We start from the raw sequence: 23,054 nt of genomic DNA, 5'->3' as shown, positions 1-23,054 counted from the left end.
TTTCGATAGCGGGACGCCACATTAGCTCCGCTTCTCTGCGAAAGCATCTGCGTGTGCGTGTGTGTGTGTGTTTGTGTGTGTGTGAGAGGGGGAGAAAGAGAGTGAGTGTGTGTGTGTGTGTGTGTGTGTGTGTGTGTGTGTGTGTGTTTGCTTGCATGTGTATTCGTGGCGTGTTCGGGTAAAAAATCTCACAAAAGCCCAGAGGTAGAAATGAGATTCATATTTCATGACGATCTTCCAAATGAAAGATTAGTCTCCGCTTCCAAACCCTGTTGTGTTGTTGTGTGCGAGAAAATAATAAATCTTCAGAATAACTTCATAGTCACTACTTTATACTTTGTCCTGACCTGCAATATAGGACTTCATTTTGATTTACCTTAAATTAGCCATCAATATAAAAGGAGGACTCATGTTATGATTAAAAAAAAATACAAAATTGTAAACTACAAAACACAATTAAAAGAAAAAATGCAGAAAATGAGAAGAGGTAGACTTGTATGCATTATTAGTCTTAGCGGATTTTTAATTTATAATGCAATGATGCAGTGAGCAGAAGTACGTAGGACAGAGACTATCATACATAAAAAGTTGCTAACTTCAGTTCTGTTTCCCATTAATTTGACGCCCACACATCCGGGACCCTCAACTTGCACTCTACAGACAATTATTGATGAAGATGTATCACAGTATTTCACAAGGGACTCATGTACGTGTTTTTACCGCCATTTTTTTTTATCTCTCTCGCTCTTTGCATAATATCTCTCTGTCTTTCCAGCAGTCGCTTTCTATCTATCACACACACACACACACACACACACACACACACACACACACACTTACTTATAAAACCGACACACGTACGCACACATGTTCTTTCTCTCTCTCGCTTTCCTTGTATATCACACTCCCACATACACACGCACACACACATTACACACACAGACACTGCCATTTTCCCTCTCTTCCTATTTTTCTATTTCTTATCTTTTTCTATATATTCATATATTTCTCTCTGTCTATATTTATATATTTCTCTCTGTTTATATTTATATATTTCTCTCTTTCTATATTTATATATTTCTCTCTTTCTATATTCATTTATTTCTCTCTGTCTCTTTTCCTGAAGATCATCTTCAGTCCTCAGAGTCTTCTTTGCAAAACTCTCCCAGAATTTTCTGTCATTCGAGATGAAAAGAAAAAAAAGAATCAGATTTAAAGATTGTAATGGGAATTATTACGCGAAATAATCCACCCATCTTTCTTTGATCACATTTAAACTTGTTCGCCATGGGGCTTGGAACTTCAATAGATATTGTTAAGATTAAAAAAAAAAAAATCCGTAAGCAATGGATTAATTCACACGTCCTTCTATTCATATCTTATGATAGAGTGTCAAGATTGTCTATACGTTCTATCATACCACCGCTACCACTATTCTTCCTTAGTTATTACTCCTACCATAATATACTACTGCTACTACTAATATTACTACTACTACTACTACTACTACTACTACTACTACTACTACTACTACTACTACTACTACTACTACTACTACTACCACTACCACTACTACTACTACTACTACTACTACTACTACTACTACTACTACTACTACTACTACTACTACTATTACTACTACTACTATCCCAGGGACGGTGCAACGGGGGGGGGGGGGGGGGCTCGGGCCCCACCTTTCTTTTTCTTTTTCTTTTTTTGTCATAATACATAGGAATACACAGGGTCTAGGCACTTGTCCATCCTCTTTTTTCCCCGGAAGTGGCAACAGAAAAATGTGGTTAAGCTTTCTTGTTTTTGCTTGGCAGCCGATGAACTCCGGAAGTTGTACCAGAAAACTGGGCTGAAAGGGGGCTTTTTTTTTTCTTTGGTTGTCAGGTGATGAAACCCAGAAGTAGCACCAGAAATATAAACTGCCCCCCCCCCCCCATTTTAATCAAAACGCGGCGCCGTCCCTGTATCCTACTGCAACTACGACTACTACTACCACAACTTCTACTTCTGCAAATGGTTTTACTTCCAATGTATCTTCTTTTCCGTCCTTCTTATCGTCATACTGAGCACACTGCATACTGGAGCCTACCCGTTTTTGCAGTCACGATTTTCACGCAGTATTTACGTACGAAGGCACTTTACGGAGCATTAAGAACTCGACAGGAATCCACAATGTGTTCGGGTGTATTTATTTATAGCCTCCATTGATTTAACGCGCGCTGCCATTGACCGCTACACCGTGCCGCAGATTACCACGCAAAAAATAATGTTGGGGCCGTCGTCACTTCGGGTATCAACGCGCAATTTATTACGCCATCCCCTTCGGAGGAGGGTAGTCACCGACGGTGCACCGTCGGGTTCTTCGTCACCACCGGCTGCGAAACTCACCGTTGTGTCCCACCCCCTCAACGTCACACCTCTGTATTTTCTTCTTGACAGACAAGTCATTTACGGGTGCTCGACGGGGCGAGACACCAGACAGCTACGAGCAAAGAGAGAGGGGGAGGGGGAGGGGGGGGGGGGTGAAGGAAGAGGGGAAGAGAGAGAAAGAGGGGCGAGAGAGAAGGGTGGTCTTTACAACACTAGAATAATGATGTGCCGCATTATGCTAAGCACGTTGACATTTTCTGGCATAACATGCTTGACTGAATACGCGAGATGCGCTGGTACGTACTAGACTCCCGCGAAAATGCGTATTCCATGTACTCAGACCACTTAGCAGAGAGAAAAGAAAGAAGAAGAAAAAAAAAAAGAAAAGAAAAGGATCATTAGTACGTGCCAGGGAAGTGTTCATGTCGCAGATAATGGAAGGTGTTGTTCCTACACACATTAGTCCTCTCTATTATGATAACTATATGTAAGACGATTAGCAGCAATAATTCTCAACTTCGCCTCATTTTATGTGAAGACAAAGGATGCACTGAAACAGGTGTCCTAGCCTGATGGATGCAAGTTTGTTTTGTTTTGTTTTGCTTTGCTTTGCTTTACGTTTTGTTGTTTTGCCCACCTTTCCTTCTTGATACATTTTAAAGCCTTTCAGTATAAATGTATTGAGCATTTCATATCTTGTTTTGTTTTTAAATCACGTGTCTATATCACATTCCTTAACTGTCATTGTCTATGTTTATCTATGTTTTGGGATTTGACTTGTGTTCATCTTGTAATTGCTCAGCGGATGTTCGGAGATAGTGCCGGATTGTTCGAAGAGATTAATGTCCCAATAGCAGAAGCTAGATTGGGAAATAAGTCTTCCTTTCCTTGCACTAAGGCTATAATAACCCGGCGATACTCTATGATTAGCATTGAATCCCGCCCTGTGCACTAGACGCTATACACCTCTTCTCTCAGTCCTCTATGCATTTAACCGCGCCGAGGCAGACAAAAATTAGCATATCTTCAAGACGTTGTCATATATTACGCCTGAGGGGGCGGGGAACGGGATTCTTTGGGGGAAAAAAACGCGAAGCGAATGCATAAAAGAAAAAAAGGCGGGTGATCGTAAAACGCAAAGCCACGGTGTGTGTGTGTGTGTGTGTGTGTGTGTGTGTGTGTGTGTGTGCGATGATTAAAATGTCTAAACCTAAGCCTTGTCTACTGGTCACAGAGAACGAGATGAACAGTACTTCGTTAAATCCTTATTGTTCAGCATAAATCCCATGTATCTAGCATCAAATAAGCCTCCTTGCTGACCATGTGTAAACAGTACAGCCTATTATTATCATTATCATCATCATTATTATATCGTCGTTATTATTATTATTATAATTATTATTATTATTATTATTATTATCATTATCATCATTTTGTCTATGGTAAGCCAAGTGGTGAAAAAGGTAAATAGACATACAGAAGAAAAAAAAAACATTGGCGAGTGTCAGTGTTCTTGATGAATCAGATAGATCCTTCCTCTTTTAAGGTATCCTCTCGTCTGCAGTTTTCAGTGGCTCGTCGTATTAACCTCTTATTTGTCTACTCCAATCAATTTCTTCTGATTTGCTGTACTCATTTTTCTGTTTGTTTGCTTCACCTTGTGCTGATCGGGTAACGACTCCAAATAGCAAACAATTTTCCCTGCTCTCTTGAGTAAGGTACGTCCATAGTTTTCAATTGCCATGGTACGATAATATCTGGGTCACATGGACACGTAAGCCAAACCGATTTCAGGATTCATTATTGGCCTTCTTGTTAAGTCAAAAGTCTGGAGAATGTCAGTGAGTGAGTGAGTGAGAGAGAGAGAGTGGGGGGGGGGGAGAATGGACGGGAGAGGGAGACAGATAAATTGATGAGTAAAGAACAGGAAGCGAAAGAGAAAATGAGATGAGTGGCCGAGAGAGATGGGACTGTTAAAGAACCACGCTCAGACGCAGCCAGACTAAACGACAGTTGGTGGCGGAACGGCGCAGTTTACTTCTGTGGATTGGACGATCGCGAGTCGCCCGCTTCTTGGGCGTGTAAATGATAGGGTTTTAGCATATATACATTCTCCTCCCCACCGCCCTTCCCCATAGCTTACCCCCCCCCCCCTCATAAACACACACAACCCCCCCCCCCTCTCTCTCTCTCTCTCATTACCGATACGATATGGGTTTTCGAATTTCTGTCAAACTTGATTTTGGCTTGCCAAGTAAAAATTCGGTGGCACAACGGATATGCATGTGTGTGCGTGGCTACATGTGAGTGTCTTAAGAAGATATGAGTGTCAGATACTTTTTTTCCTTGTCTACGTCTTTCCAAAGCTCCCAATCAGTGCATTTCCATCCCGTACAAAACGATAAAAATACATCATACACACGAAAAAAAAAAAAACAAAAAAAAAACACGTAATCATGAAATGTGTGACAATTAAATGGAGAGCGTCTATTTGTAGTTTTGGTACTTTAATGAGTTGTAGATCATGTTTTAGTGCTTTTATCAAAATCTCGCCGATAGTTTCAAGACACGCGTACAGACCCGAGATTGTAGAGGGCCGTGCGAAATGGTTATAAATTCGGACGTTCGGGAACATGGAAAAAGATGCATAGTCGTCAAACGAATAAAACAGCGCCCTCTTGAATGCGGGGTCCGTGTGCCTTTAAGAAATTTTGAGACATGTCACTTTAACTCAGGACATTCAAAAATTACACGGACATGGCGTACATAAAGCGTTCGTTACTCGGTAGGTTTTCGTTCTTGTTTTTCTTCTCTGCTTTTTGTAGGAGCGTGTTCAGGCGTCAAGAATAATCGTAACATGAGACGTATCTGAGGGCACATTAATGTGATCATTTCCGTATTTGCATTACACGGAGTGGTTTTGTTATTATTGAAAATGATTGCATGTGTCACGTGGATCACTTAATATCTTTAATGTTTGCTTTTATGGTATACAGAAATGCGGAATCGTCCACTATAAGAATAGGGATTTGCCTGTCATTGCGGGGAGGGGTGGTTCATAAAATTAAGAAAGGAGAGAAGCTGTGACGTCACTCCACAGACATATTAACATTTCTTTTACCTTTCAATAATATTGATCAACATCAGATCAACCCAATTCATCAAAAACTGTAAATTTTGCCAAGAAATATTCCATGACATGTGACATGAGCCATACAAAGCTGAGGAAGAGGCATGATTTTAATCACAAAAATTAATTTCTTTCCTTCCCTCCCTCTGTGTGGCAGCATTCATGTAAGCATAAGAAAAGGGGAACACATTTACTGTCCCAGAACGATAGACGGTCTTTATCAGACACTGCTGAGAGTTACTTTGTGGATAGCAAAAACTTCCTTTTCCAAACAATCGTAAAAGAAATGTGTCGTATATGGCACGTTGCAGTATTGACATGAATCCGAAACTGTCCTAACATGCCTAACTCCCACGCGGAAATGATATTTTTAGGACGTAAACACACTGAAGCAGATTTTTAGTTGACAGCATTGCTTTCTGTGTGTGTGTGTGTGTGTGTGTGTGTGTGTGTGCGTGCGTGCGTGTGTGTGCATGTTTTAGGGCACTTCATAGAATGTGCAGTGATTTTAGATACTTTCGTGCTTATTTGTTTTTGTTTTCTGTTTGTATTACAAAAAGTAAACCAAAACAAAAGATACAAATACTGAGGAATTATAACCCAAGAAGGCCTTTACCTCCTTATTGCGAGCTAAATACACACATAGTCGATATTGTATAAGGTTAGCCCTCGACAACCACCGACTGTACAGCCAAGTGATTAAAGATAATAATTACGTTTTGGTATTTACGAGCTTACGCTTAACTGTTCATCCACAATCAGCACCATGCAGTATCAAAGCATTTCATAACGTCATATAAGAATAGCTGCATGTCGATAGTCACTTAGTTACCGTGCGTGCATTCCTACATGTATTAGAATCACACAACAGCTACTTGATTATGTTGTAAACTCCACAGCGCTTTACACATGAAGAATACAGCAGCCTATATGATACAGACAAGTTTTGTCGTTATCTCTTCGCTGTTTCCAATGCAAACCAAAGGCGAGATTTACTTTTTAATGATCGAGAAAGATAAATGAAATATAAGAACGTATTATGTATACGGATTTCTATAATCTTTCTCTGGAGGTAGAGGAACGCCGAAAATAACATGACAAACTAACACGATTGTATTAATGAAGATGGAAAAAGAAATGACAGGCAGAAATAGGGGAGGTAAGGAAGCTGTAGTATATACTGGGTCAAAAAAAAAACAACCACACAAACAAACAAAAACACAAAAAAAAAAAACATGCTCACTAAAGAAGTAGTCAAGTTCCGGGAAATGTCTATAGAATGTGGCTTCATTATGGAATGTGCAGAGGTCGTAACTTGTTCTATCTAGAAATCGAGGTTAAACGACCATGAATGTGTGTTCTTAATTAGGGCTGCAATTTAAAGGACACGTGTTTTCTCGGGCGTGTGCAATGTAGGTGAGGCGAGAATAATTAGTGACTCAGTATGCATCATTCTACCACGTTATATATACGCGGCGCCGTACCGTGTTGTAGTGCGTGGGTGGAGACGATCGAGCTGATGCACAATATATTGCCACAACTGCGACAAAAGAGGTCGGTGGTGGCGTGCTAGCACACATGCAGACGATTGCGGGGCTATCGTGGGTAGATGTTAACCTACTGTGTCAAATTTAGTCGCTTTGCGTAGAATAGAAGACCATCGAATGTTTGGACGTTTGCAACTAGCGTTTGAACAATCTTGCTAAGACATTTAGACAAATACACGACCAAAAAGAAATTTGTGTTGGTTTTTATCGACCTTCGTACGCATGCATAACATTGGTTTCTGGACCAATGCAGCAGTATACAATCTCATAGCATTGTTAAGAATGGAGTGTTTTTCTGAGCAATGTGATTACGGTACGTAGAGGTGAAGAAAAGATGCATTAGTCCGATGTTTATAATTTTGTCTGGGTGAATCTTTAACGGCCATCATAGGGAATCACAATTCTCCATCAACTCTTAATCTGTATTTCTTTTGAAATAAACGTGTTTACTCATCAGTAATGTAGGAAAGGAGCTAGTATTAGAACTAACCATGAGCAAACATGTAAAAACAAGGTACACTGTATATGCATGTATCATAAGTAATCTAATGTTTTCGAATCATTAATTTCATTCATTATCCTTGTATTCACGAATCATAATGAGTAATAGAAACACACATTATATATTTGCCCAATGAATCGTTTGCCATTAATCAGACGCGTAATTAGCCATCGCTCTCAGGAAACTACCGAGGAATTAGTGATTAAAGACAGTGATGACGTTGCCATGAGTGAGCGTCGTGGAAAGAGCGGACGTTTAAACAGTTTCTGATATGCGTGAGCTGAATGTAAAAACGCCTTGAAGTGAGACTGTGGAATTGCACACTTTGTATCACGTGCCATTCTAATTTGCGCCGGAGTTCGCATAACAGGTGCTGGAGGTACAGGTGTGAGTCTGGCAGTATACCACAGGCTACATAGTATTAAACCGTCGTGCATGCGAGGTGAAAACCTGCCTCCAAAAGCTCGCATTTTGAAGAACGGCGCCCTTCACTCGCGGGTCAAATTCAGGCCACAGGATCAGTGTAGTCTCATGATCTAGACCCTTTATTGATACATGTTGCATTGACTCATCATCGTCACATTCCACAGTTGTTGTTGCTGCTTTTTTCTTCATGGTATAGTCTTTTAATACTTGCCAGCAGTGCTTAAAAACTGTTCATATCCAGAAGCAGCCGTTTGCGAATATATTACACGAGGGTTCATGATCACAATGAATTCGAGGTGATAGATCACGAATTCTCGCCGTTCAGCGAGGGCTAGGGAAGATCAACCACCCCACCCAGCGAATACATGGGATTTTTACGTGTCGTAGCGTGCTTGGCTGTGCGCATGTCATTTACATAAACGAATGGAGATGCTTGCTTCGGCCAATATTGGATTGTACGTAAAAACCAAGTAGAACGGGGTTAAGGCATTGGGGGTATTTGCGAGGAGGTAGCGCAGTTCATATTACACGTGGGCGATATCATTCTTTTTTCCGCCCAAATTTCTTCCCTCTCTACCATTCCTCTTCCCCACATCATCCACCTGTCTCTCCCCTTCTCTCTCTCCTCTCTCTCTCTCTCCCTCTCTCTTCTTTTCTCTCTCTGTATCTCTCTTTCTCATTCTATCCCTTGGGCCTACTATCTATCTAGCTGTCAGTGATATCTATTTATATACTTCTCTATCTATTATCTTATGTTCTCTACCTATTTTATCTTCTATCTATCATCCTATCTTCCTCTGAATCATCTTTATATATCTCATCATTTTTCTATACTTTTCTATAATCATGTAAATAATAATGTGTATATCTATTTATTTATCTTTCTTTCTGTCATCTATATCTGTATATATCTATCATAATCATGCATTCTGCTCTTTATCATCTTTATGTCTATCAGCTGTCTACTTTTTTTAACAATCAGTGTAATATTCATAATCTATAAACATTATTATAATCTATTTATCTACTTATTCATCTCTTCATCTCGCTATCTATCATCTACTTATCTATCAATATGATATCTATCTCTTCTTTTCTCTCTCTATCATGTGTGTATCTATTTATCTATTTCAACGTTTTCAATGTAACATATAATATTAACTCACTGCTGTATCTTGTTCCCGTCACTTGTCCCCGTTTTCTTCGCTGGATCAGAACGCCTTTTTTTAATGACATGACATTATATACAGATCAGACTAGAGAGAAAGAGATAGAGATAAAGGGAGAGAGAGAGAGAGTCAGACAGACAGACAGATTTGTATAGACAGACTGCTACCAGCAGACAGTCAAGAAACTCTAGATCTATGGCATCCGTAATGTTCTTTGTCCATCGCTTCATGTTCTCTTCCTTTTCTTGCTATACTAGTACTTGCTGCGCGTAAAATCCCATATTTGTCGTAGCCAAGATGTTTTGATATTCTCAAGAATCATTATTGTTAGTTCGAGGCTATACTCCCCTTTTTCCTACGGAACTTTCTTTTCCTGAAACCCCGAGTAGATAAGACAAAGACATCAAATGGAGAAAAGATCAAATTCTATTAATGTAGTTTGACGATGTCTTTAAATCATCAAATGTCTGCTGGTAGAGAAACGAATCCCATGATGTAGTTCCGCTAGTGAACCAGCCTGGAACGCGATCACATTCTACAGCACCTAATGGGCGTTCATGACATTGAATTGAGAATTCATCGTAGTCACTTTCCATAGCTGGTCGTCTACAGAGTTGCTAAAATTTGTGGGACGCATGCCATCCAGTCAATTGAACAGTTTATATGGGTATTATAGCCAGTGGCGTATCTAGGGAAAACGGCGCCCGGGGCAAGCGCGAAAATTGCGCCCCTAATTTCTGAAAAAGTGTTCATCCCCAACACCATCCCGGTAGGGACTGTAAACCAAGTCCACATGATATTATGCTTTTTCAAGCACTTTAAAGGGGTCTTTTGAGGGTGATTTAAATGTAATGAATTTTGATAAATTTTGGCGAGCGAGCGCAGCGAGCGAGCCGAAAATTTTGGTAGTTCAGTTTACAAAACATGGAATTTTTGTCATTTTTTTTGCTAATCAAATCTTACAATTCCAATCAAGATATAATGACGGCCTTTGGCGAGCAAGCGCAGCGAGCGAGCCGAAAATTATTTGTATTTCAGCTTACAAAACATGGAATTCTTGTCATTTTTTGCGTATTAAATCTTACAATTCTAATCAAGATATAGTGACGACCTTATAGATAACGATTTATACCAACAAACTGAGGACTTATAACACTAGTACTCTAAATTAGTACGAGCGAGTGAGCCGAAATTTGCATATTTCCGCGTCATCATTACGTTTTGTTCTTATCTTTTTTGATTTGTTTTTTTTGCACCCCCCCCCCATATGTTCGAAACCGTTGGCGTCCTCTCTTGATCCAATCGGCGATCGCTTCAGAACGAATTAAATTGCAGCCGCTGCTCCGTGTAACATTTTTCCTGCTTAATATAAAATGACATGTGTGAACACAATAGACATTGTCATTTTGTGCGCGTCATCGTCACGTTTTGTTCTTATCTTCTTCTTTTCTTTTTTTTTTTTGATAAATTTTGGCGAGCGAGCGCAGCGAGCGAGCCGAAAATTTTTGTATTTCAGCTTACAAAACATTGAATTCTTGTCATTTTTTGCTTATTTAATCTTACAATCCTAATCAAGACAATAGTGACGGCCTTATAGATAACAATTTATACCAACAAACTGTGGACTTGAAAAAAATACTCTAAATTGTACGAGCGAGTGAGCCGAAATTTGCATATTTCCTCGTCATCATTACGTTTTGTTCTTATCTTGCTTAATTTTTTTGATTTTTTTTTTCTGTAGGTTCAAAACCGTTGGCGCATTCTTTTGATCCAATTGGCGATCGCTTCAGAACGAAAGAAATTGCAGCCGCTGCTCCGTGAAACATTTTGCTTGCTAAATATGAAATGACATGTGTGAACACAATAGACATTGTCATTTTGTCCGCGTCATCATCACGTTTTGTTCTTACCTTCTTTATTTATATAAATTTTGGCGACCGAACGCAGGGAGCGAGCCGAAAATTTTTGTATTTCATCTGACAGAACATGGAATTCTTGTGTGAACACAATAAACATTGTCATTTTGTCTGCGTCATCATCATGTTTTGATTTTATCTTGTTTGATTTGGTTTTCTGCCCCCCCCCCCACTACATTCTCCCTCCCCCCCCCCCCCCCCCCTTTCCGGGCGAGTTTCTTCTTCTTCTTCTTCTTCTTTTCTTTTTTCTTTTTTCTTCTCCTTCGTTTTTTTTTTCTTTTTTTTCTTCTTTTTTTTTCGTTTTTTCCCCGTTTTTTTGCGCCCCCAAGGAGTGGCGCCCGGGGCACGTGCCCCCCTTGCCCCCCCCCCCCCCTAGATACGCCACTGATTATAGCATCGGGGAACCAGTAAAGTCCTCAATTTACGCTCAGAAACGATGAGAGTGATCGAAATGTTTCATTTCAACGTATCGATATGAAACATCGGGCAAGATCCGGTGGAATGAAACAGCGACACTTCAACATCATTTCAAAACACTTGTCCTTCATGTATACCTTGCCGTGCGGTCACGTGCCAGGTTCTGTATGTGTAAGAGAAGTCGTAATGTACAATCTTTGTACTTCAAAACACTTATGTGTAAATGTAATCATTGAGGTGTGTTGTGTGTGTCTGTGCTGTGTGTGTATGCACGAATGTATCACAGATACACATAATGGCGTCTACCGTATTTTGTAAAGCATGGATGCATAACGTTGGGAGAGTACTGGAATCAGATCGAGGTTTGACTGTGGTTGCGTAACTGATGACGTATTTGAGTACGTGTACCATGCTCTGCGATGTGCAGGACAAGAATGTTTATTACGTTTGTTTGTTCGTTCGTTTGTTTTGTCTTTTTAGCTTTAATTTGGACTTGCTCGAAAATTACATTAGAAGTGAAATTCCAAAATTGATTTTCTGTTTCAACAAGTTGGAAGAATGTGATGCAAAATTGAACATTACTACTTGAGATCTTAGTTGAGAAAATAAAATCGCTTCTCATAAAAGAACAATTTTGGAGTTATTGTCGGCTTGTCGTAAACTCAACTGTGAAATGTCACTGTAAAAATCCCATTCTTCGCTGCGCTAAGATTATGGTTGTTGTTGTTTTTTTTCCTATGGAAAAAAGTAACCCTACATGCTTTACTTGAGCTAGATTTAGCTTGTTTGAAGTCATTAGTCATGAAAGAATAAGACTGCGTTACTGTAACTGCTCGAGCACTGTCGAGTGTGCGGCAAAATTAAATCCAACCGTCAGCACGAACATAAAGACGCCTCAAGAAAAGAATTTAAGGAGAAAACTTATGGTGAACTTGGCATTCTGCACGGGTAAGGTCTGAAACAAGCAAGACTAGCTTCTCACCGACGGTGAGGTGTTGATGAAGAGACCCATTCAACGCGTAATGACATATCTTAAATCCGGGTCAACAACCCGTTCGTAAAAACATAACGATCGAGTTATCGAGCGAGGGATCACGAGGGACCATCCGACTAAAGCTGTTGATTAACACCGATTTTGATCGGTAATATCGCGGGACGGGTTCCAAGGCCAAGATCGCGATATCTGTGCTAATGATCGTCAATATTGACGCCGACGCTCTTTATTGGCAAAGGCGCAGCTGATCATCGTTGAAGGAAAAAAATATATATCAGTGTTTACCCGGGGAACCCCCATCCATGAACACGTGCAAAGAATGTAGTGCGCGTCAGAAAGCTTTCTGTCACAATGAACGCACGGCGAACAGTGTAAATTTTTCTCGCTGCATATTATGTGTATATGGCTGTGTGTGTATTAAGTGTGTGACGGATGTGGCTGTGTGTGTAATGTGTGTGGCGACAATGTGTACAGGTTTTTCATAATTTGAAAGTGTGTTACGTCTAGCGACTGACACCACATTAAAGGCGTATGTAGTAATTTGTGCAGCTATCAGCCCAAGGACATTGTTTCTCGTTGTCAATTTAATGTGATCATTCCATAAGGAATTTAATTGATGATATTCTACTTGGATATTATTTTGATGCCGATGATGGATTCTTCTGCAGATGTGCGTCTTTAATAATATGACTTTAATGAATGACGTACGGTATGACGGAAATAATTATGGTGATAATTCTGGTAATGCCAAAATAACACACAGACACACACAAATATACATGCCAGATTACATTAAGGCCGCTGCGGACGACGTGTTTTATGGGCAGAAAACATTTCCCTTTTTCATTTGTTAGACATCCTTAACAGGCGGCATGGCGCTCGTTGTACCAGTGGAATATTTTTTCTGTAATGTTTGTACTCTAACAGTGTGCAATGATACCATTCCACCATCTTAAAGGTAGATGTCAATCAGTTGAAACAAAAGGAAAACATCATGGAGTTTTTTAGAGGAAACGTGTTATCGTCTCCCTGTCACACAACGCCTTGAATTGACATTATAAATATATACTATGCAATCCCTTGTGCATCTTCGTAAGAAAACTGCCGTTGTCAATGTTGTTGGTTATTTTTTCATAATGCCTCTCATATTACAAAGATACAAGCAAAATGCAACATATTACCATTTCTCATTATACAATATTCCCCTAAAATTCATATATCGGTTTTTTTTTTTTTTTTTTTGCATTTAAACTCTTCATGTATGTATAGTATTGTGTAATATATAGCATATTTTGGATAACTGCAAGTGTCTATATATTCGTTAACTCGTCCTCTTATACATCTCTCTCTCTCTCTCTCTCTTTCCAACTACAGGCCTCCATGGACTTTGCAGGCATCCCGGCTGAAAAAGGTAAGTCCTTCAAATTTCAAATTTCAAATTTCAAATTCAAATTCAAATTCAAAATCAAATTCTAAATCAAATTCTAACAGAATATTCTAATTTCTATTTGGAATAAGACATCCATTAAAATGATACACAGGGAGCACAATTACGGTATGCTCAGGTCTATAGTGAATAATTTAAAAAGAGCTGATTTTGAACTTCCAAAGGGATAGTATATAATAGGTTGAGATGGGGATTCAGATATTAACTTTTTGTGAGATGATTTTTGAAACCACGTATAAAGCATTAAAGAGCATACAATAATTCCAAGAGGAATTCAGAGTTTCTTGATGAAAATTGGATTTGAAATGACTCAGATACAAAAAAAAATAACGCAAAACAATAAAGTAAAAATGGTCCTATCTGGAGGTGGGACCTACGCTTTATTAGGATCGCTTTCTATTGGGGTATCTCAGCCGTTTCAAAACCAATTTTCATCACATAACTTTGAATTTCTCTTAGAATTGCATGTTCTTTCAAATTTCATGAGAGGTTTCTAATTGTCCCACAAAACAGTTGGAAACTTGAAGCCCCATCTCATCAAAAACTATATTATCCCTTTAAGTTTTTTTTTTTTTTTAATGCAATTTACGATTACGCGCCATGTTCAAGATGACTTTCACAAACAGTCTGGAATCAGCAGGGTAGAAGTTTCATCAGTGTCGGATATGAGAAAGTTTTTTGGAATATCAAAAATCAAAGTGTTTCCACAGAATGCATAGCAAAATGCTTGCCCTGTCAAGCTTTATAGTGAATTGAATTGTTTGCTGGAGGCTTGAACCCATAGGCACGAATTCACGAAGGTGGTACAATTGAAACCATGGTTTAAACCATGGACAATTTGTATGGAGCGCCAAGTGTCGCATGGACTTTTTCGTTACGAAATGATTCATTTCGTCGGCGAAATGATCATTTCGTAACGAAATGATATTTTATCGACGAATGATTATTTTGTTAACGAAATGAACATTTCGTCGACGAAAAAAATGACTGATTTGGTAACAAAATAGGCCATGCGACACTTGGCGCTCCATACAAATTGTCCATGGTTTTACACCATGATTTCAATAATGTATCACCTTCGTGAATTTGGGCCATAGTCTTCACAGCCTCAGTGTCCCTCAACGGTGACAACGAGACCTCCCTCCACGTGTCTTCTTTGCTTCCTAATTCCATAGTGCTCGAGTTCTTCACCGATCCGGAGCAGAGGCGGAAGTGGAATAAGAAGTCGCCTACATTCGAGATACTGGAAGAGCGGGACGACTTCAAGATCGTTTACACGTAAGTGCACCACTGAGCTCTGTAGGAAATATCTGGATATATCATTGGAAAATCGCTTTGAAGCCGCCGTGCCGCCATCTTTCCACGCGCATCGCCCATACGCTTGCGTATTGATAGCTCACGACGCCACATGATCTTGGTGACAGTCTTTGCTGGAAAATGCGTGCAGGTCCCTATAGGCCCGAATTCACGAAGGTGGTACAATCTTTGCCCATGGTTTAAACCATGCACAAAAACCGTAGTTTCGTAGTTTTGTATGATGCGCCAATTGTCGCGTGGACCATTTCGTTAACGAAATGATCATTTCGTCGACGAAATGTTAACATTCCGTAACGAAATTACTGATTTCGGATTGAAATAGGCCATGCGCCACTTGGCGCCCCATACAAAACTACGGTCTTTGTCAATGGTTTAAACTATGGACAAAGATTGTACCACCTTTGTGAATTCAGGCCCTTGAGTGTGCGTAGTAACATGGCGGCGCCGCGACTTGAACAATTTGTGCAGCTTTAAATGAGCCAATGAGATATCCAGATACTTCTATAGAGATCTATGGAGATCACTGATGCGCACACGGGTTGCTAGACTAATTCCACAGCGTTTGCATTTAGGGAGAGATGAATGATTTGAGACGATAGTCATAATGAGTGATATCAAGTCGCTGCACGTGACATTTACATCATCTTCAAAACCGTTCGAATCAGAGGAGCAAACAAAGGATTTCTAAAATTGGCATTTTTATTTACTTTGACCTGAAGAACGCTTGTCACTTTTGCAAGCTGCTGGCGCATGCAGTTACTATTTCGGATCACCGTACTGACGGAACTACTTTGTCCTTTCAACAGGGGATATCCAAACAAAACTATTGATGGATGAAGCAGTGTGAACATAGCGCAGCGACACGGCTCTTGCAGTCGTGTGACTCGTATTGTTTTATAGAATAGAGTCTGCCTGTTTCAAACGACCGAGGGATCGTTCAATCGTAGTAGAACCTACCCCTTGAAAATGCACGAATAACCACCCCCTCAAAAAGAATCCATGAACTCACATGCGTGAAGGAAATATGACTCTGCCTTGACACGAATAATTCACGCCAAAGCGTCCATATCACGTGTAAACTATGATACATTTTCTGCTGGTCGGTTCAGGGGTTTGCTAATTGTTGAGACTACAATTGCGAGACTGCCATCTTTCTGTAATGATCTAATTTCATCTTTAAAAAAAAAAACCTTTCAATTTTTTTTCTTTTTTTTTTCCTCGTCTCGTCTGAGTGTGCACGGACAAGTGTGTGTGTGTTTCTGCCTTTGTGAATGTATGTGAGTCACGTGTGTGTGTGTGTGTGTGTGTGCACTGTATATGTCTGTGTGTGTCACTGTGTGTAACAGAATGATCAAATTTCCTTTCTCTGCCACGCAACGGAAAACCGCGCGAAGGAAATGGAAACCCAATATGGTTAAAGTAAATATTGGGAAAAAAGAAAAGTTTTTGGAGTCTGCTTTTGGCATGCAACGAACCTCCAGTGTTCTGCCGACTCTGGTCTCCCCATCCAGACAAGGAGTAAAACTGTAACGGGCCGATCCTATTCTAAAGAGAAAAGTTCTCCGGGTCAAATACCACCGAGGAAAAAGTCTCGTGTACCTCGTAAAAAATGAAAACGTCTTCTCGAGATGGCGATGTGTTTAACCCCTCGCGTGCTCTGAGTACCGATTGGCATGCATCGGAATTCCACCTTAATCTTGTACACGCTGTGCCCGGCACAGAAAGGGTTAACCTAGTCCCATGAAACCTGGCACTTTCCTCCTTCTCGTCCGTCGTCGTAGCGGTGTTTAGAAAACAAACACGATTAGCGGTCCATTGTGGAACTTTCTTAGCCTTGAGTGTGCATTGGCTGGTGGAAGGGTGGGGGATTTTACGAGGAGCGCCCTCGGATACCCGAATAACAAAAAAGGGATAACGGGTTAAGTCCAGGGTCACCGCACCAAAGTGATGACGGATTCTTCTTCTCCTTTTATTTTTCTTCCTGCACTCGGAAGTTGTACAAATTTGCATAGCGCAACCACAAATTACTGGAGGATAGAATATGATTGAAGAGACGTGCGCCCCCTCCCGCCGCACTTGTTGTAAGGCGATAACGGTTCTTCATTTTATTATTTCACACAGATTTTGAACGATGACGTTCCATTTTACTCTTTTCCCTTCGATACTCTTGACCTGCTATGTGGCTCTCCTCGGCAAGGCGTTTAAACTTGAGTCTGTGCTTTCCACCTTCCAGATCATCAGGGGAAAATTAACGTAGTGACCAGCAAAGTAGGCCTATAATATGCGAAAACTGATGGCATTTGTACTATGTGGTGTTTGTTCACCCTTCGTTAACCGATACACCATTTTCTGTATTCCCCTAGAAATTATACCTGCAGCAATCGCACTGTGACAAAAGAAATTGCTTGATGGTAATTGTTCGTAGAGGGATGACTGATATCAATTTTGACAGAGTGGCGTATGGAGATTCGCTATATAATTTCATGGAAACAAAATGTAGCATAAATAGATGAATGCAGACATTTTTCTTTTAATTTCTTTTCTTCAAAACATGACGTAGCCACTATATCCAATGTCGGATACGCATTGCAATTTGATAGTGTGTTTTTTTTTTCTAAGGATGTGTATTTGCATCATGCAGGTTTTTTTTTTTTTATTATGAAAGTCTTATGAAAATTACTGAAATACCTCAGGTTCCGATGACTGAATAAACAAACGAATAAAGATGACTCTTGTATGAATAAGTTGATATACATGTAAACTATATTTGTTTCACATCCATTCCAACTTTTTAGCACAGGTTGAAAGGAATATGATATAACGGTCTGTCTGTCGATTAGTAGTTTATGGATCGGTCCGTCCGTTGGAAGAATTTTCGATTTCAGCTACATCTTGCTTGGTACGCAAGGAGTGACCTTAGAGCGACGACGTGCCAGGCGTACTACTCGGGGGTGTCTTTGAATGGGTTGCCATGGGAAAAAACGATTTTCTCTTTTTTTTTCTGCTACATACCTTGCAGAGCAAAAGTCTCCTGCAATACACACACACACGCACGCACACACATGCATGTATGTATGTATATATGTATATATATATATATATATATATATATGCCGTTACCATGGCAACAATGAGTCACGGCCAAACCCTTTCTCTCACAAGGTTCATTGTATCAAGCATCTTAGGTGTTGATACATGTATATTTCCAACCACCAAACAAACGGATAATTTTCTCGATAGTCTTTAATTATAGCTATTACTTTTCTTCGGTTATGATTCGAGAATGCATGTGCTTTACTTTTATAGATTGTGTCATTGCACGTGCAATGAGATAACGGAGAAAAGAAAAATGATAATGTGGAAGGTATATGATGTCAAATTTTGGATTAAAAGTCGCGCTAGTTCTTCACAAGTGTTCTCTACACTCCTTACTTCATAGTTTCCAAACTGAAAAAAGCCAACCCTTTGAATGCTTTGATTGTAAATTGGCGCAGAAAACCCCATAGCATTGTACACAGTGTCCAAAGTTTCTGGCACAGAGAGGATTAAACAGTGCTTGGTGAGATATCTGCAGTGATATCTCTCGTCTCACCTTCAAGTTTCTTTGTTGTTGTTTTTTTTTCCATAACCCCCTTGTCTAACCAAATCTCTCAAGAGTATACAACATTGTGACATTTATAGAGGAGTTACCGTGACAACCACGGTTTATGATTAAAACATTTTCATCTCACAGTAATTGATATGGAGGAAGAGGGAGGATATTGATCACCCGTAAGCTAATTCGTTTTTCATCCTTTGTTCTTCTCTGTTGTGTGCGTTTCTCTCTCTCCTACTCAATCTCCCTCTTTCTTTCTGTTCCTCATCCCTTACCCCACCCACTGTCTCCTTCCCCGCCCCCACCCCGTTCTTTCTCTCATGGGGGCGATGCGGCATAATGAATAAGACTCGCGATTCCCGCTCAGAGCACCTGAGTTCGAATCCCGCCCAGTGCGTCCTACATTGGACAACATGTTTTACCCACCATGTCCCTCTCTACCCAGGTGTATAAATGGGTACCTGGCAACGCTAGGGTAATAATAATAATGGCAGGGCCCTCTGGTAGAGCAGTGGCAACACTGAAGAGGCTACCCTGGACAAATAGTACCCTAATATTATTGTTATTATTATTATTATTATTATTATTATTATTATTATTATTATTATTATTATTATTATTATTATTGTTATTATTATTATTATTATTATTATTATTATTATTATTGTTATTATTATTATTATTATTATTATTATTATTATCATTATTATTATTATCATTATTGTTATTATTATTATTATTATTATTGTTATTATTATTATTATTATTATTATTATTATTATTATTATTATCATCATCATCATTATTATCATCACTCTCTTACAGAGTATTCAAGATGCCTACGGCGTGTGACGACCGAGACGTAGTGCAGTGCTGTGTGGTGAGGTCGGATGAGGAGCCCGTTCGTCACACCATCCTCTACAAGAGCTGCAACCACCCGAGCAAACCACCAAACAAGGGACACATAAGGTTGGTCCCCATCCCCTCTCTAGGGAGTCCATTATTTCTCCTTTTTTTAATTTTCTTTTCTCTTTCTTCAATTCAGTTCAGTTAACTTTAGTTTATTTCTTCTCATCAAGCAAAAACAGGTACAAAGTAAATACAATGTAATATAAAGCATGCTTAAAACAATCACATAGTTTGATTGATTTCAATCAAGGCAAAATCAATGCAAAATGAAATTTCATTATTCTTGATTTCCATTAAAAAAAAGTAATACAAGGCACAAAGTGTACATTTTTTTGTGTGTCCATTCAGTTATTATTAAACAGTTTGAAAGAAGTACATATCATAAGGTTTTGCTTGATGTCAGAAGGTACAATTATACATATGATATGTGTACGAATAATCATAATAACAGGAAAAAATACACACTTTGTAATGGCGAGAAAAGTGAATGCCGGTATGACGATGGAAAAAAAAAACCCAATACCCCTGTATATGGAAAATCACTCTATACTTAGGCCAACCATTAGAGCATTTGATATTTGATATAGATTGTATATGATGTTAATGATATAAAACCATATCATGAACAGTACTTTACTTCTGTTTGTAAGTTTTGCTATATTTTGATGAAAATATGTTTATAGATATTAGGGGCCCATGAAAGACCACTGCTTATTGGCAAATGGGCTACCCTGACAAAAGATTAGGAATATGATAGGTAAATGAATAAATAAATAAATAAATAAATGAATAAATAAATAAATAATAAGTTTATAAATGAATAATGAATAAATTAATACACACATACATATACCCCATAAAAGAATAAATGAATAGATAAACATGATGGTAAATATCTAAATAAATACACACATAGATAGATACATACAAATATAAATAAACGAATAAATAAATGAATAATGATAAATGAATATCAAAATAATTTAATTGCCGAAATTTGTGCTCACTGCTCCCCAGGGCTGATGTCGGAGTGATGGGGATCGTCATCAGACCGAAGGAAGGTGATGACGTAGCTACCCACGTGACATGGGTCGGACAGGTCAACCTGAAGGGGTGGATGCCAAAGATGATGGTGAACAAGGTCACTGTCGGTTACCCCGTCTCGCTGTATGACGACATCGTGACGGTAGGTATCCGATGAGTCAACAAAATGATGATAATGATTTTGAAAGTAATTGATAATAATAATGATGATAATAATAATAGTAATAGTAATAGTAATAATAATAATAATAATAATAATAATTATTATTATTATTATTATTATTATTATTATTAATATTATTATCATTATTATTATTATCATTATTATTACTATCATTATCATTATCATTATTACCATTATTATTACTCTTATTATTATATCATCATCATTATTGTTACCATTATTATTATCATCATCATCATTTGTAATCATAATCATGATATTAAGAACACTTATAATGACAATGACAATAACAATAGTGACAATTCTTACAGTTGTATGATGAATACCGAAAACAATGATGAATTGACGATGATGATAATAATAGTAATAGTTGTAGTAATAATGATAATAATAATAAATTATGATAATAATGATGATATAATAATAATGATGATGATGATGATAATAATAATAATAATAATAATAATAATAATAATAATAATAATAATAAAAATAATAATAATGATAATAATAATAATAATAATAATAATAATAATAATAATAATAACCGGTTATAATAACAACAATAATAGACGTAAAAAAAAATCATAATAGCGATAATAATTGGTTGTTTTTTTCTGTACCAAAATGGATCTGTTTTACATTGCCCCCAAGGAAGCAATCAATGTCCGTAAATAAACAACTATGCCGGACCGACAGTGTAGGATTAGGTCGTGAGTTTGATATCATAATTTGCCAAGAGGCACAGCCCCAGCAGCAAACGAACTCAACCAGGGACCTCGTAATTCCATGAAATGGTCTCTTGTCTTATTCTCTGATCTACAGCTGCTCGTCATGATTACGATTTTAATAATAATTATGATAGAATGTAAACCTATAGCAGCCATTCATATCATTTTAATTTCTAAGAGTTAACATGGTGAGAATATGTGCCTCAAACAAAGAACCACATTCAGATACAAAACTAGCTACTGCATTGAATTTCCTTTCAGTATCATGCTGTTAATCACGTGTGACAGGAAATTAGCTATTTTTAGAGTAGGTCATTAACATCATCTCCACCTAACGACTGGTGTGAAGTGTTAGCAATTTGTCGAATCAATTCTTTCACACGTCCGTGCCTTCTATTTCTTTCTCTATCTTCCCCTTGATAATGAGGATGTCGTTGAGATCTATAACCCCGTTAATCGTGCTGGCAAAATTGATTGAAAATTCTACAAACATTTGCTTTTATCGGAATCATGTGATTATTGCTGCCAGGTGTTGTTGTTGTGTTTTAAAGAAAGAAGAGAGAGAAAAAAATGGGGCCCTATACAACAAATATGTTGCCCCAGACGATACTGACATAAATTAAACATAATAAATCTTAAAAGTATCAAACAAGAATATTAGACATAATTATCATAATGACGTCTCCACGAGGGAGCTCATAAAGTCTCCACGAGGGAGCTCATAACGTTTCCACGAGGGAGCTCACACTGGCAATCTCCGCAAGGGAGCTCATAAAGGTCTCCACGAGGGAGCTCATATTGGAAGTCTCCACAAGGGAGCTCATAAAGTCTCCACGAGGGAGCTCATAATGGATGTCTCCGCAGTGGAGCTCATGTCAGGTGACATGTCATGTGTGTCCTGTGACATGTCATGACCATTGTGACAGACATTTTAGCAGTGCAGACAATTCCACGACGTGTTCGAGTTGGCCTTCATTGATAAAAACAAAGGGGGCGAATTTTTGGGGAAGTTTCATCAGAATATGGCATAAACCGACAAAGACACAGAACATGAAACCTCCACATGTTTTTAATGATATATTATAGAGTGGTATTAGTCTCAATCAAAGACGCAAACTATATGAGGTCGCTGTGTCATTACCTATGTCCGTATCACTGGTACAAAAACATCCTGTGAGCACTTTGGATTAGTTGATAAGACTCCTGACTCTCAATCGGAGGACCCGAGATCTAATCCAGTCCAGTGCTTACCTCCTTGGACAAGACGTTTTTACCCACAATGTTCCTCTTTATCCGGGTATAATGACATGAGTAGACCTATCTTGCAATGCTAGGAAAAACAAT

The 23,054-nt window shown here is 38.7% G+C and overlaps 1 protein-coding gene across 1 annotated transcript in view; it reads left to right on the top strand.

The window, feature by feature from the left end:
* LOC140226544 (uncharacterized) overlaps positions 1-23,054 on the top strand; it is a 106,275-nt gene that overhangs the window by 76,711 nt on the left and 6,510 nt on the right. The window contains exons 2-5 of the mRNA XM_072306995.1: positions 13,858-13,894; positions 15,106-15,208; positions 19,668-19,811; positions 20,769-20,937. Of these exons, the coding sequence (XP_072163096.1) occupies positions 13,858-13,894; positions 15,106-15,208; positions 19,668-19,811; positions 20,769-20,937 (453 nt within the window). The remainder of the gene's footprint in view (positions 1-13,857; positions 13,895-15,105; positions 15,209-19,667; positions 19,812-20,768; positions 20,938-23,054) is intronic.

Source organism: Diadema setosum, chromosome 3 (genome assembly GCF_964275005.1).
Source record: "Diadema setosum chromosome 3, eeDiaSeto1, whole genome shotgun sequence".
Classification (NCBI taxonomy): Eukaryota; Metazoa; Echinodermata; class Echinoidea; order Diadematoida; family Diadematidae; genus Diadema; species Diadema setosum.
Note: the sequence above shows the minus strand (reverse complement) of the source record. Positions and strands in the feature narration are given on the sequence as shown.